Source organism: Pteropus medius, unplaced genomic scaffold, assembly GCF_902729225.1.
Source record: "Pteropus medius unplaced genomic scaffold, Ma_sr-lr_union100, whole genome shotgun sequence".
Taxonomy (NCBI): domain Eukaryota; kingdom Metazoa; phylum Chordata; class Mammalia; order Chiroptera; family Pteropodidae; genus Pteropus; species Pteropus medius.
Window position 1 is genome coordinate 6,824,271 of NW_024356249.1, and position 17,476 is coordinate 6,841,746.

At 35.6% G+C, this 17,476-nt stretch overlaps 1 protein-coding gene across 1 annotated transcript in view; it reads right to left on the reverse strand.

Annotated features, from left to right (window-relative positions):
- Window positions 1-17,476, reverse strand: part of EXOC4 (exocyst complex component 4) — a 640,998-nt gene that overhangs the window by 554,453 nt on the left and 69,069 nt on the right. The window contains exon 6 of the mRNA XM_039860921.1: window positions 12,688-12,931. Coding sequence (XP_039716855.1) covers window positions 12,688-12,931 — 244 coding nt within the window. The remainder of the gene's footprint in view (window positions 1-12,687; window positions 12,932-17,476) is intronic.

The following is a 17,476-nucleotide window of genomic DNA, read 5'->3' on the forward strand; positions in this document are numbered from 1 at the left end:
CAGATTTCCAGTTCCTGAAACAGAACTTTCCTCAAATACAATTTCATAAACACAATTGATTGTGAGAATTAAATGCAAAATTATATGTAAAAGTGTAATAAAAAGCAATTTGTCATTTATATACCTTTAGCAGTTATCATCTAGAGGAAACTAAAAAGGAGACAAGAGATGCTTCAAATGTTGCCTGTCCACCTGCATCTCTGTCCTTCCCTCGGCTTGGTTAGTAGAGTGCTGCTCGTATTCCGTAAGCTACTCCAGTACCATCCCAACGAAACGCCCTTTTTAATTTAATTACTTGGGGTTGGGTTTCTATGACATAACTAAAAGAGGCCTAATTCACAGAAGAGCCAATTCTTTCATTCCTCTGTAATTCTATAGTTGCTCCAAACAAAATCAGATGATCACAATGGACCATGTAAAGTGACAAAAAAGTGACATGCATGGCCTCCTGGGCCAGAAAGTGAAAATGGAGTCCCTGTTTATGCTTCTTTGTAACCACACCTTGACCCTAACACATGTCCCAATGCCCAGAATGGAAAAAGCACTCAGTCAAATTTTGTGGGTGTCCAAGTCCATGAGTAAAAGAATGAGCAATGTAGGGTAGCAGTATTAGGAGAAGTCTAGAATTAGAGACACCAACCTGGGGCCCTCTGCATGCAGCTGGCAGCTAAAGCTGTCATACTGGAAGAGACTCCTAAAACAGTAAGGCTGAAGTGAAATGATGATGATGACAGCAACGAGGATGACGACAAAGACCACCACGTCAACAACAGCCACAATGATTAGAACGTGCCCAGGCACTGTGTGAAGTGCTTTACTTGGATTATTTCATAAAATCCTCTCTCAAGACAACTCTCTGAGGAAGGTACAGTAAGTCCGCAACGTCAACAATAGGTTCTGCAACTCAAAGCGAAACAGCGAATTACAAAACCAATTTAACCAACGGCTAATGAGACATAAACAAGAGTTGAGTTTCTACAGCATCCTATCAACATTATAATAAAACTTGGAACAAAACGTTTTTCAAGGACCTGCTGGACCACTTTTATCCTCATCTGGAGACACGGAAAATAAAGCTCAGAAATAAGGAGAGAACAAAGGACTAAATTTTGGAGAATGTTCCTATTAAGGGGTGTTAGGAAAAAATAAAGTATTTTAAGAGGCCAAAGAGATATCAGTACTGTAGGGTGCCAGGGAAACCAAGGCTGGAAAGAGAATCAGCAGAACTGTCTATACTACCTCTACTTTCTCGCTGCACACTGGTACTCTACAAAAACACTCTCGCTAAAGTCTCAGATGATCACTTTGCTTAATCTAATAGACACTCTTTGGTCCTTACTCACATAAGTGCAGCCCCTGTTTCTACTGACCACTCACTCCTAGAAACACTGCCTAACACTGCCTTCCACTGGCTCCACAACCCCACACTCTTCCACTTTCCCTCCACTTCTCTGGTTCTCCTTCTCAGGAACCTCTCCCTCCACCTGCTGCTTCAATGCTGTGAACTATTCTCAATCCTCATGCTCTCTGTGTGAACTCATTCACCACTATGTCCTCAGCTATCCATCCACTAATGACTCCCAAACATATCTCTGGCCAGACCATTCCCCTAAGCTGTAGACCTCAAACGAAGGATGTCTTCAACGGAACTCATCAAATTCTACCCTCAAATCTACTTCTCCAGGTTCCCCAAGTCAGTAAATGGTACCACTTGCCCCTGCAAATCATCCCTACCTCCCTTCCTTCCTCAAATCCAATCAATCTCCAACTTCTTTTACATCTTCCTCTTTATTTTCTGTCAAATGGGCCTACTTCACTCCACTGCCATTGTTACTCTGCTAATGCAGGTCGTATCATCTCTTCCTTGGATTATTAAAACAACCCTTCAGTCCTTGCCTCTCCCCCTCTAGACTGTAAACTCATTGAGAGTTAAGAACTATATCTGATGTATCACTATATTTTAGTTTTTGTCATAATATCCAGAACATGATAGGTAATAAATAAGTATCTGCTGGAAAAAAAAAAAAATGAATTAAAAAAATGAGCTCCAATAGATGGGAGAGATGGAGACCTGACTACGGATAATAAATAGTGAGGAAATGAATTTATAGATTATAATATTCTGGTTTTAGAAGACCACAATTACAGATATTTCACACAAAATTATCTTCTCAAAAAGATAACCTTGTCAACCTCAACATAAGAACCAAAAGTATAGTTACAAGCTGAAAGATATATACATTCAGAGCTAACTTAATGCCATAATAAAATCTATTTTAAGTCTTAAAAAAACACAAAAACGAAAACTGCCAAGATGAAGAACGTATTTGTCCTTTAAACACTCATCCGATTACCTGGCAAATTTTAAAAACAGCCTTATTATTGATATAAATAAAATGTTACTTATGCTCCGAGATCTATTAACTTCCTACCCGAAGTTATCCCTATGTGTCTCATTTTCAAGCACTCCCATGAAAAAAGGCAGAGGAATAAGAAGAAAATGTTAAGGAATAGTCACAATTGCACAAAGAAAGAAGTGTCTATTGTATAGAGCTGTATCATCAAGCTGTGAAAAACGTTTAATTTTTAAGGTGAGATACAACTATCTGAATCTAAATTTAACATCCAGGAAAATTTGAATTAGTCATTTGGCTGGAAACCCCATGATTTCAGCCAAGAAGCTTCCTTACTTGGTCACAAAGCAAAGACACACACACACAAGGTAGAAAATCAGTTCTGTTCTCCAACTTATCTGCTGAAACCTTAATATCAGGGTTCTGCATTTTCCCGCTAACAGACAAACGCAATAACCACAGAATATTTCCCTACTACTACTATGATCTAAAAGATAAGAAAATACTGAACTCTGAACTCAGGTCTTACATAAAAAAATTTTTAATTAATCATCATTACTTCATATCGAAATAGTCTTAGTTTTAAGGAGCTTTATCTCACGTACACATTTTCCTAATAAGCTTGGCTGAGCTAGAATTTTTCATTTCAAATAGGGGATAGATCCCATTTAATCTTTAAGGTTATCTAATACCTACTTTTAAAAGGTAGAGATAAGTTTCACCACTTGCTAATAACAATGTTCATGTAAAAAGAAGTTACTATTTGAAGAGTGCTGACTAATTCTCCATCTGCACTATGAAAAGAAAAGGAAAAAAACTATTCGCAATGAAGAATGAAACACAGGAAAAATAATGCTAAACTGGGCTCTAGACATTTCCTTCCTGTGTCACTTCTCTACTTAAAAAGTCAGCCTCCCAGGCTCGGTGTCTAAATTCTGGAGAGATGACTATGAAGGAATTTCTCATTCTAACGTGCAGCAAATTAGTGGCAACAATTACAAAATAAACCCTGGCTTCCTTTCTTTTAATTAAAGTATTAGTTATCATTCTTCCATAAGCTTTTCCCAAGATAATCTCTTCAACAAAATGTGTTCAGAGAACTGGACAAGCACATGCAAAAGCATGAAAGTGGACCACTATCTTACACCATATCCAAAAAGCAATCCTTAGAAAAAAACATAGAGGTAAGCTCCTTGACATCCATTTGGCAATGATTTTTTGAATTTGACAACAAAATCAAAGGCAACAAGAGAAAAAAATAGGTGAGGCTACATCAAATTTAAAAGCTTGTGCACAGCAAAAGAAATCATCAACAAAATGAAAAACAGCCTACAGAATGTGAGAACATATTTGCAAATCATATAACTGATAAGGGGTTAATAATCCAAAATATAAAAAGAACTCACACAACTCAAAAAAAAAAAAAAAAAAAAAAAAAAAAAAACCAACAATCCGACTTTAAAATGATCAGAGGAACTGAATAGACATTTTTCCAAAGAAGACATACAAATGACCAAAAAGTACATGAAAAGGTGCTCAACAGCATTAATCATCATAGAAACGTAAATCAAAATCGCAATGAGATATCACCTCACATGTTAGGATGGTTATCATCAAAAAGACTAAATAAGTGTTGGCGAAGATATGGAGAAATGGGTTCCTTGTGCATTGTTGGGTGGGAATGTAAACTGGTGCAGCCACTATGAAAAATAGTATGGAGGTTCCTCAAAGAAGTAAAAACAAAACTATTAAAAGATCCAGCAATCCCACTTCTGGGTGCATATCCAAAGGAAATGAAAACAGGATCTCAAAGAAATATCTGCACTCCCATGTTCACTGCAGCATTACTTATAATAGCCAAGATAAGGAAACAACCTAAGTGTCCATCAACAGGTGAATGGATAAAGAATATGTGGCACATATTATATACAATGTAATATTATTCAGCCATGAGAAAGAAGGATATCCCACTCCTTGTGATAACATGGATGGACTTTGAGGGCATTATGCTAAGTGAAATATGACAAAGACAAATACTGTAAATCACTTACATGTGGAATCTAAAAAAAAAAAAGAAAGAAACAGATACTAGAACTGATTATCAGGGGCTGGGGGAGTGAAGGAAATGGGGGGACAGCCATCAAAAAGCACAAACTTCCAACTCTATGATGAATAAATTCTGAGATCTACAGTACAGTATGGCGATTATAGTTAATAATACTGTATTACATATTTGAAAGTTGCTAAGAGAGATCTTGACTGTTCCAATCACAAAAAAAGATATGTGATTACTTGATGTGATACAGGTGTTAGCCAGTGCTATGGTGGTACTCATTTTGCAATATATAAATGTATCACATCAAAAGGTTGTATAACTTAAACTTACAGAATGTTATATGCCAATTATGTCTCAATAAATCTAGAGTAGGTGAAAAGCCTTTCCTCCATTCCAAAATTAATATTTCATCATAGTGGAACACTAGAAAAATTATAAATTCACTCTCCAGAGATTACAAAAGTTAAGATTTTAGGTGTGCATTCTTAGAATTTAGTTGTATATTAGTCTCAGTACAAGAATATACAGTCTCCAGGGGAATTGTTTCGGTTTCTACGCCATTAGTTTGATTCTCAGGTGAGCTAATTAAGATCCATTTACTCTATGGCTGCTGATCAGACTTATTAATACGTCCAGCTATCTTTGAGAGGCATGCCATTGATCGCAATGGGGAGTGTGGGAGAATGGATACATCAGTGCAGATATGCCCTACTCCTGAAGAAAAACAAAATCAGGGCCAGGAAATGAGAAAGTCATGTTTATATGAGCCGAAAGCAAATTTACATGGTAGAGAGACTACTTCTACTCTTAATTCCACCACCACCAAACTTTGTGAACTGTCAAATTACTTCAGCTTTCACATTTCCTTGGGTAAATCTGGGATTAATAATAATGCCCCTACCCGTGACAAGGCCAATGGTGAGGCTCACTCAGGTGAGACACCAGATGGCACACTACTTTGCAAAGCATAAATGCTACAAAACTGCAAACTCCGTGATGTCTGCGATGTTATAAAGAGTGTTTGCAAACTTTAGTGCACATAGAATCATCTAAAGCACGTACTCCTGTGGGCCCTACACCCAGAGATTCCAATTTAATCACCCCTCCACCACAGGAGTAATTTGCATCTCTAACTCTCAAATGACACCGGTGCTGATTCTTAGATCTCACTGTGAGCAGTGCTGAGATTTAAAATAAATAAATAAAAATTAAAAAGAGGCTTCTTATTAAAAATTGTCTTCTTTGAATCTTTTACTTATTCATTAAACTTCTTGAACATTTAACATGTGTCCATTCCTAAATCAGGCTGCAAACACAAAGTTCACTCCCCTCTTAGAAGCTCCTGGTCCAATCTGGTCAGACACCATAATAATGGGATGGGCCAGGTGCTAGAGAACCCCAGGAGAAATACAGCCTGAGACACACCCACAAAGGTGCTTTAATCATATTTGACACCACGCGTAAACATCACCAAGGGAAAATTTCATTTTATACAAGTCCTTGTACATTTCCACAATGAAAAAGATTCAGAGTTAGTTTGTGTGTGGAGTATCTTTTGTATTGTGACATCAACAAGTACAGAGAAAATGACAAGACCGAAGGCAGCTCCCACAATCTGCCAAAGAGAGAAGTGGCCTTGATGCAGCATGAAGGTGGACACCCGATAACATTATCAGGAATAACCCATTAAATAAATTTCAGCTATTTTCCCCTTAATTGGTGCAATCTCTAATTTGAACCTGCTGTAGTATGCAAAACAAGAGAAATCAAAAACCTTCTTCTACTCTGACAAATATAAAACAACGATTTAAGAAATGTAATATGGAGTAAGACCTCCGGCTTATCCAGCCAAGCACCCTTTCTCTAGAGACTAAAACCGAAGGACAATATACAATCAGAAAGACAGCTGTCTGACTTCATGTTTACAAAAGAGCTATAAACATTACTGACTTAAGTAATTCACCATGTTATGAAGCTATCAATTAATTTATATAAGTCTTACTAGAAAATACATATTTTGGGACCAGTACCTACCTTCTATGGTAATGAATTGTATATTTTAGTTAACAACTGGTGTAATAAGTCCCATATGTAAAATTAATTCCTTTCATTTGTTCTAAAAATATTTCAGTAAAGCTGCAGGGAATATATTCCAGTTGAAGAACAGTGGAATTTCTTCTATATGTCCCTGTTTCATCCTATTCATACCCTTCAGTGTTTAATAGCTGGGTGTATTTAAAGCATGTTCTCACTGATACATGTAATCAAAAGCAGAGATTTAATCAAATGGAATCATAATCACCGAAGTCAAATTTACTTGCTTCCCGCCTGCTTTGATTTGAATTAACTACTCATCTAAATTACATCGAGGCCCTTCCGGATTCCAAGCATGTCCAGGTGCTACATGCAGTGCTTGGGAATGGCTACAAGAAAGCACAAGGACAAATGCTTGACCTTGCTTCAAAGCTGCTCTTAACGACTATTCTGCAAAATAAAATGACCAATTCCACAAAATCCTACATTTCAGATACAAGAGTAAGAGAGAGATGAAAGATAATGCTACTTTTCTGAAAAAGAAACACATGCCTGACTCTAGCCATAGGTTTAAAGAAATCACAAGAAATATTGTATTTATTTCTCTTTTCATAAACACTATTTGTACTGCAAAGCTAACCTTGGCACCTGTGTCATTAAATCTTCTTATAGATAAAACCACTTTTTAAGACTTTTCTATTACAACAGTATGGCCTCGTTCAGAGTTCTGGATTCTGAATTTTTAAAATATTTTTAAATACATTTTTTTCAACATTTAGAGCAATAATTCAATGTATTCCTACAAATCCACAGCCTTCATAGACTGAGAAACCAGAAAAAAAATTTAGGAAATGAAGCAAATAACCACCTTGAAAAGACCATGACTATAAAGTAGATGATTCAGTGTTAGAATTATTCAGCACTCATGCAGCTAACACTGACAATCAATTACATGACAGACACACAGGAAGCAGAACTGAAAGGGGTATACAGTCCACCACAGTACAATGTAATAAGTGTTATGTTTGTTTAAAAGTAGTGTAGCCACTTTTTCAGATTCTAGATGAATCAAAAATATAGATATTAAAAATGTACTAGAAGAAAGTTTGGGAAATTTTTCTTGTAATCTAAAAGTAGGGGAGTCTTAAGTTTGACACAAAACCCAGAAGCCTTAAAAGAAAATATTGATAAATGTAACCTCATAAAAATAAAAACAAATGTCTAAGTCCGGACATCAAAAAGTCAAAAGAGAAACTGGGGTAATATTGTGATATAAATGTCTAAGAACTAATTTTCTTAATATATAAAGAGTTCCGGCAAATCAATAAAAAAAAGAAAAATAGATAGCTCACTGAAAAAGGACGTAAACATTATTTGAACATTGTATTTCTGAAATTTTCAAATGCTAAAAAAGTAAACAAACTAGCATAATGACCCACTCTATACCTATCACCCTACTTCAGTATCATTTATAGCTAATCTTGTTTTATCTATACCTCTACCCACTCTCAACTCTGATTATTTTGAAGTAATATATCCAGCTATAACCCAAATATCATAACAAATTATTTTTTATACAAATGAAAATAAGTTTAACCTCACTTATTAACTTATTAACTCTCAAACATTACGGATGACATGATAACTGGTTATTATTGTATGCTTGGCAATAATTATCAAAATCTACTCAACCACGGAGGTAAATAAAACTTTGAAAATGGCATATCGAGAATCTGGCTGCTTTCCTTCACATTTATTATATGTGGATATCAAGCTAACTGCACAACTAGAAAAAAAACTGGTAGGTGCTATCAAATAAATGGAGCTTTGATAATTACAACTAGTACCAAGCAATAAAGCTGTCTTCATTAAAACACACACACACACACTTCCCCTAATGCCCACCTACTCAGACCAGCTCAGGCTCCCATGGTTACATGTTCTCACGACACACTGTTTTTCTTCTGTGGTACTTAATACAATTTGTAGTAATATACTTATCTCAGGGTTCTCTGATTAATGCCTTTCTTACTCTCTAGATTTTAAACTCCGTAAGGACAGAGACCATGTCTTATTTGCTTGCCTCAGTTTCTGGTCCATGGCAGATATTCAGTATACGTGGAATTCATTCTTTCATTCAAAAGATATTTATCCTGAGTGAGGTGGATTCTGTGCTAGGTGCTGAACAAGGCAAACTAGTGCTTTCTTCTCTTGAAGCTTCTTTTCTACGAGCAGTCAGATAATAACCACACACACACACAAATACACACACACAATCACGAAAAGTAATCTAACTGACATAATCCCTTTAATCTGCAAAAAGGTATTATATTTTTCCATACTGATACTCCCAATAAATAGGATTTTCATTTTTAATTATTTCTCCTGATTAAAATAACTTGAATATTTTAAATTAATTCTTAAATAATTTATTTTTCACTATAATTTAACAGCTGCAAAATAGAGTAGAAAAATAAAACATACAATCTTACTATCAAATACAAATACTTTTAGCATTAAAGTATATCTTTCCTGTGTTTTCCACAAAACCTTCAACATGACTTTCAAAGTGAGCACAGATCATGCCCTGTTCTTTGCTTTATCACTTTCTCTTCTTTCACTCATAATAAAGATCTAGGAACACTGCAAAATGGTCTCTTCCTCAAAGAGAAAAAGGTCTCCCTGGCAACCATAGTTTCATTCAATCTTTTCTGCCCTCTTCAAGACCAAGTTTTACCAAAGCGGAACAGACCTCCAACACCTCCCTCTGCAATGAATTTTCTGCCTTAACGTTTAAACAGGACCATATTCAAATAGATGGAGCGGTTGCCTTACACATGCCAATCATTCTTTTCCCACATTCTTTTCTCTTTCATGCTCTTGACAAGATATCACACCTTCGAGATTTCATTTCTTCCATGTATTCTTCATGCCTTTGTTTGTTAAATATTAGAGAACTTCTTCCAGTTTCTTTGAAACAAAATTGATATGAAAATACTTGTGAACTAGATTTTGGGAAAAAATCAGTGATTAGGCAGCAGGAGCTGAAGAAGCTGGTTATGAGCTGCACAGGCTGCAGATCGAATTAGCTGTATGAAATTGAAGACACTGCCTGACTTTCTGAGGACAGTATGGGTAGCAGGTGGTCCTGGGAGATTAGCAAAGCACGTTATTACCCTAATGTTTATCGAGTTGGCAACAATAATAGTGGAATATTTTCCTTTAATAGGAAGCATAGGTTTATAGATACTCGATAGATTATGAATGAACAGAAAGACAAAATATTCTTCCTATAAACAGACAACAGATACTTTGGGAAATGTTAGTTTAGATAGCCTGGGGAAGGGGAATCAAAAATAAAATCCAATATGTGGATCACCAAAGTGATTTTTAAAAAATGGCTGTGAATGTATTCTGGCACTGTAGGACAGAATTCACTAGCCTAGTTCCTTCTATTTTTCTAGCAAAATAGCACACAACATTAATTCTCTTTACATAAAGACAAATGGAAAAAAGCCTGCAATGCATCACAACCAGAATATATTAAATAAGATGATGTTGAACAATGAAACATTTAGAAAAAGTTAGTGCTGGTATCCTGCCTCACAGTAGCATTTATATGCTAATGATCTGGAATAGGTTATTTCATTGGAGGGTGAGGAAGAGAATATGCATGCTGAGGAAGAAGGAATCATGGCTCTTTTTGCCTATGCTCTAACTTTCTTTTAGAAAAACAGATTCTTATATCTTTAGTATGAGATTCCTTGAGGTGATGGTAAAAAAATAAAAATAAAAAATAATCCCAAACATTGTGACTTGACTTCTCTCTAAAATAAGTGCCACTAACTTATTTTAACTCCTCCCACTAAAGTTGGATAAACACAAAGTACCATGCAAGCTTCAAGTGACAATCTGACAAAATTCCTTCTCAACCTTCTAAACCTCTAGAAGCAACAATGCAAATCACTTTTGAATGATGTTTCTAAGATAATTATTTCTTGACAAGTTTTTAAAAAGCATTTGATAGCACACAGCCACAACAGACTAGCTTAAAATTATGTCATTTAGAATTCCAGGCCAAGAATTTAATCTTTGATCTTCAAAAAGTGGTTCACCCCAAACATGTGCTTTTCCTGTACTATTTTATCACAAAGAATTTTGGCCCAAATTTTCAGATTTGTACATTTTATAAAATGAGATCATGTTACAGACATGAAACCAAGACAAATAGCTTGTTCACTTGCCAGTATCCAATATGTATATCCTGTCTACAAAAGCCTTTAAAATATTGACAAAAAAATGAAAAAGAGGAAAAGTCCCTCCTGCTGACTCATTCTTCACAGAGAAACATTTATTATTTCTAGGGGCAGCATGCTGAATTTCCACTTCCACTGTTGGATTTCCACTCGTGACTTCCGGAAGGGGCTTAAGGAATGGAAGAGGAAGAGGTCAAAATCCTTTGAAAGACACACTGCTTTTAAGGGTACTGTAATAAGATCTGCAGAGACGTTATTGATGCATGCCTTTTCGTTTTATTTCCAATATATATTATAGTTATGTTATTTCTCTATGAAAGTTCAGTGTATTCTATTCCTCTAGGGACTCGCAGCGACAGGGCAAGCAGCAAATCAAAATTTTGGAGCATCCATGAGTAAAGAAGTAAAAGGTCTTCAAGGAAATCCAGGCACCAGGCAAAGAAAGAAGGAAAGTTCAATTTAGGACCATTCCCCAGCTCCTTGGATCATAATATGAGTGGATCAAAGAACATGGAAGTTGAGGAAAGAACCAAGAATATAAACTTGTATATTCATATACACACATATGCATGTTAAAGTACTTACTGGCGCTATTCTACTACACTCTAACTATATAACCTCATCTAACACAAGCAACACTATAAGATATAAGATAGGTATTACTCTCCTCAGATTGTAGATCTGGCATTCAAAGTCAGGTCTGTTTGACTCCAAAACCCCTGCTTGCTCATGAAAACCTGTGCTTTGAAATATTCTGTGGCATGAGAGGGGTATAGGATGGTTTCTTCAACAATCATACTTTCAAATTTACAAGGAAATTAATTTTTGATGAGTTTAAAGTCTAATTAAAATCAATGTTATTTAGATACATAAAACATAAAATGTAAATAAATTAATTTTTCCAAAAATTTTAAAGGAAGTCTGGAGAATTCTATACTAAGTAAGCTACTATTATTTCTTCTTTTAATTTCATTTATCTTCTTTTAAAAGTAATTTTAAAGCCCTAATTACAAACAGCAGCATTTCCTTAACAACATGTCAACAAGATCAGGATGCCTTCCACACACTGTCTAGCACCTCCCAGGAAGTCACATTATTTGAGCAACTGAGAAGACATGCTCTACTTTGCCCCCTGTTCTCAGATGAAACTGTAGTTTCCACTGGCCTCCCCCACCACACCACCACCACCCCCTCGCCAAATGCCTGCCTTGCCTACGTCTGGTGTATGCAGAGGACTCGCGGGTAGAAGCAGAGATGGAGGAGGAGGGAACAGTGACTTATATAAAGTAAAACTGGATTTTCTAGGAAAGCCTCAATTACAAATATCTTGCCCCATCACCAGATGGCATTGGTCTATGACTTAAACTTTGGCTAGGAAGAAATGATCTCCCAGTGTCTGATAGCTGAGACAGAGTTTGGATCAGAGTACAAATTCAGTTTTCCCCTTATGAAACAAGAATTATGAAATCCAAATCCCATTAGTTGTTTTAAGCAGATACAGGAATTATGAGACTGATTTCTCTATTGACAAATATCACCACACATTAAAGGAGAAAGCAAAGGAAAGACCATGGACTTGTATTCAACTCCAAGACCAGCCTCTTGTTTGGGACCCTGAGTTAATTACTTACTCTCTGAGCCCCCATTTCCCTAACTCTAAAATGTGAATGCTAATAAGTAGCTCATAAAGTTGTAGTGAGACTCAAATGAGATAATATATATAAATTGCCTTGAACTGTTTAGTACTTAGTAAATATACAATAATTGCTTCATTCTTTGAGTATGGACAAAATGCTTTGAAACCTCAACTATATCAAAAAACAGCTAAATTATGCCCATCCAACCTGTTTTCACCAATCTGAGTTTGTATGGGATATAGTATCCCAAGTTCAAGAAATAATATCAACAGAAGATAATTACCCTCATATGCCCTAGAAAAGATACAATAAATAAAGTTATTAACAAAAGAAAGTGCGCCCCCATCTACCTTGGCTGGTTCTCCGCAGTGAGGTTCTCTCCCCTCTGATAGCTACTGTCTGCCACCTGGGTTGTAGACCTTTTCACAATTTGTTTTAGCTCCTGCTCCAAGCGTTCTTTGATCGCCTTAACGGTCTCTGGGATCTTTTTCAGTTTGGCCAGCCCCTTGATGAGAATGCCCATAAAAAGGGTACTGTTTTCCTCCGGATCCAATTCCAAATCCTCCTTGATGTCCTGCAGGTTTATCTCTCTCACTGAAAAATAAATAGACACAGATTCCATTACAAAATTCCATTCAAAAACAGAATGGGTCTAGTAAATGAGATCAATGCTTTGATTACTCCCCTAAAGAAATCAGAGAAGATTTTTCAATTAAATTATATTTACACAGTAACTATCTAAGAATCACAAAATAACAGCATGTTCTTCAAATCATACCTATCCATAATAAAAGACAGAAACAATTAAAAACAAGTAAGCAAATTTCCATGAGAAGTTTCCATAGATTACCACTTCCATGATGACTCAGTCAGTTCTCAACATTTATTACACATTCACTATATAAAATGTCATAGTTTGTGTTGTAAAATTCTAAAAAGCCAGACCATAGTCTCAAATTCCTATTTATTAGTTGGAAGAGATAAGTAGCTTGAAATAAAGACGTTACAAATACATGCAGAAAAGGTAAATAAGTTAAAATTATAACAAATGATAAAAGAGAGGGAGAAAAATAAAGGAAAACCAGTATGTACAAATGAGACAAAACTTTGAGGAAGAGTAATGAAGAGTATTTCATAAACAAACAAAAAAACCCTATTTTTTTAAACATATGTCTACCATAAAATCATTACCTACTGAAGATAGGTTTTGCTTATTGATGGAAGTTTCTGAGAAGTAACTGCATATGTCAGAAGTCTTTGTTGATCTTGAGACTATAGTTTTCATCCAAATCATCTGGTTTGGGAATGGAAGAAATAGGCTAGAACGGTGGCTCTTGACCCCTGTGAGAAGCTGGGGAGGTGGCACTGGGATCTGAGACTTCGGTTACCTACTGAAATCTTTTCCCTCCAACTACCAAAACTCTCATGTGATTTCGGAGGTTTCACAACTGCCATGAGAACCACAGGTTAAAAACCTCTGGCCTAAAAATAATTCTTTCATTTTACAAATGGCTGGATTAAGACAGACAAAGCAAAAATGAGTACAAGCCTAAATATGGACCCATAAAGTTTTCCTCATCTTCCCCTCTCTTCCACTCCCCAAAACAACTAGAAGACTTTAAAAGTATACAATACCCTGAAAGAATGTATGCATTCTTCTTTAGTAGATTCAAGAGTAACTAAACTACAAGCCCACTCTAAGTTGTTCAGCACCACTGGAATGCACTGAAATCTATTTATTTAGAGAAGAATGAAAATACCCCAGTAGATGAAGCCCTTGTAACCACTACATAGATTTTCTAAAACTTCTACTTCAGATGACGCGTAGGCTATTCTCACTTTTTTGCTCCCAACTCATAAAATGCACTTAAATATGAACCAAAGGTATTTAACTATGAACCAAAGATACTGAATGATATGAATGAAATTACTTATACAAGTTTGTTCCAAAGTAAATAAGTCCTCTATATGTTTATCCATGATGCTGTTGTCTTAAGATTCTCTAGAGCCCAGAAACCCATGAGAGAGAAGTGCATTAAAAATAAAAAATAAAAATAAATAAAAAATCATATGATTTTCTTCATAACATCAAGGGCATTTGTTGATATGGCATTTTTTTATTATTATTATTACTGGTAATCTGGGAGTAGAACCAAGAAGCCTTATGCTCTAAAGATCACATAACAATTCTGAAGGCAAATCAAAAAAAGAATACCGATGTTCCCAAACGTGACATTTCAAGAATAGACATTTCAGTTACTGGTTTTGTTTTATACATAAAGCTCTAGGCACCTCAGGCCACATAATTACTCCATCCTACAAGACCAACCCCAACAGCAAGAAAAGTACTTAGCAGTCAATGAGCCATCTAAATTTAGCATGTTAGAGGGGGAAAATGAAGCAAAACGATAAGTAGAACTTCAGGCAGAAAAAAAAGTAACAGAAATTTAGTAGGGACAAAATAATCTTCACAAAAGAGCACATACGAGTTACAAACAGGACCATGCAAAAGGCCACTTGAAATTTGCAGCCACCTGACTCAAAAGTGATTGGTAATGAGATAAACATAGTTTAAATCAATAAGCCCCTAGATTATGGAGCATATAGCTACTTATATGCACACTGATAAGACAGTTTATTAATAATAACAAATAAGCAAGATATGAATAATAAAATGCCACTGCCCCAAATGGCACGTTTGTTTAGAACCTTTTCTTTCTGTTTGTCTCTTGAAATCTCCTAGAGCATAAACACTGAACAGATCCAATATTAATTAATTTATACTATCTATTTCACTTACATCGGCTGAAAATTAAAAGGCAATTTAAAAGGATAATATAATCAACCATGAAGACTAGTCTAATAATCACAAAAGCCCTGTGAGGTCAGATAGAATGATTGGTGCTTTATGAAAAAAGCCTTGTACAAAAATAATTATGCTGAAATTCACTAAGGCCTCACACCACAATTAGAACAAAATGTACATATTTCCAAACTACTAAACTCAAATCATCCCCTTATATCTTGTATTTCTATAATATGTATTCAATATGTGGGTTTCAGAACATTTCAAAAAGTAGAAATACTTTACACCCTTTTCCAATTTTCTTTTATTTTTTTTTGCTCTGAGGATCTTAACAAGTAAAAATATCTTAAACCTGGTTTTAAATGCTTTCAATGATGGAACAGCATTAAATATTAAAAGACTTTCATGTCCTTTAACCATTTATTTCTACTACAATCCTATTGACATCAACTGTTTCCTATAAGGCAGACAGACAGGCATATATGCCTATATATCCATTTCTAAGTGGATGTTAACTCATGTCAGTGGTCGAGGCTAGGCATGAAATTCTGGAAGGAGGGTTTAAATAAGACACTTTGGGACTCACGAAATGATTAACCAAACATCTAAGGTCATTTCAAACTCTACAATTCCATGATTCTATTAACTACAGTTTAAATCTCTATCATCTCTGATTATAAGGCCTATAGCTGATTATGTATACCTATATTATAGATAGCCCACTTAAAAAAAAAAACAGTTAAAAAGGTGAATAACCCATTTATGGAGCTAAATATTTTATAAAGAAAACTACTTTTTCTGTTTCCCATTGAGTAAAGAAAGCAATTAAGACCAGTCTATGGCTTTCTTCTCAGTATGTTTGGAAAGAAAGATTGGTAACACATGCCATACCTCTACATCAGTGTCGTCAAATTGCAGAAGATAAGGGCTACAGTAATAAACTTTTTATTGAATACGCTATATCATTTGTACGTGTTAATTAAGGTATAAAAGATAATGGTAGTGTTCACTGTATAAAAAATTCCTGATAAATGTCATTCCTTACACTATACATGGTACCTAAATTATGTAAATCCACATACATGATTTTGACCTATATAACTTAATTTACATATATTCAAGAACATTATCCTTATATAAGATAATTGTCTGCCAGTATTGAACAGAATTCAATATAAAAAGGAGGCTTCAAAAAATTACCAAACCTAATTAGACCACTAAAGTATCAGGAGAATTACATATCTACAATGCTGTCCCCACAGATGGGAACCTGGCCTCAGAATACTGACAATATTCTCAAGCAGAAAACAATAAGTTACCACTTAAAAATAATTCTTGTGCTTCTGATCCAAGTGTCACTACAAATTCATACTTCTGATACCCAAGCTACTAAAAAATACTATTATATAAATATATATTAAGAAATTAAAAAAAAAATAGTCTGCCTCAAAATTTGGAGTAACATCTCCATAGACAAGAAATGCAAACAATAAGTGGAGCCAGAGTGTGTGTTCAAAGAGCTCTGGGCAGAGAAAGAGGCAAAGGCAGGTGGATTTGGCCCATGTAGGTTTATAGAGACTTATGCTCCACTGGCCAGGTAAGCTGACAAAATCCTTCGCCAAGGACTGCAAGTCCAGGACCAATCAAGCTCTAGACTACACTGGTAGGTTGCTAGCCTCACCAAATCCTTATCCTCCATTCATGTCCCAGTGGAGGCACTTGGTCAACTACATATCTTAAATACTATTCGTTTCACCAATGAAAAATTACTTCTAACATCTTTTATTCTAATTAATGCACCCACTGGTGCAGATTGAGAGAGCAATATCTGAGGCATCAGTTGCCTCTAGAGTATAGAATCTTGATTAGAGTCTTTCAAATGTTAACTAACTACCCCTAGAGTGTGGATTCCTGATTAGGGTACTTCAACAATGTTAACTAAGCACCCCTAGGGTACAGATTAAATTACTTTAAAGAAAACTACAGACAATATAACATCCCACTCCTGAAAGGAGGCTGCCTAAGGTTATTGCCAACTGCTACTTAGGGCTATCATTTATAGGATCTAGGAGTTTTTACAGCCTCAAAACAGGGCTGGTTTCAAATCTGAGGTGGAGATGAATGCCACATTGCAGTGAGTTTGAAAGCACAGTAAATGTGCATAGGTCCTTCCATAAGTAAAAGTGGGCTAAGGGGAAATGATGGTTTTGTTTGTTTGTTTGTTTGTTTGCCTTGGGGGAAGGTAGAGTGGAAGGTTCGATTAAAATAAAAACAAACGAAACTAACATCTGCTGAATTAGTTTCCCTTGAGACAGTGCTTGATGTGCATTATC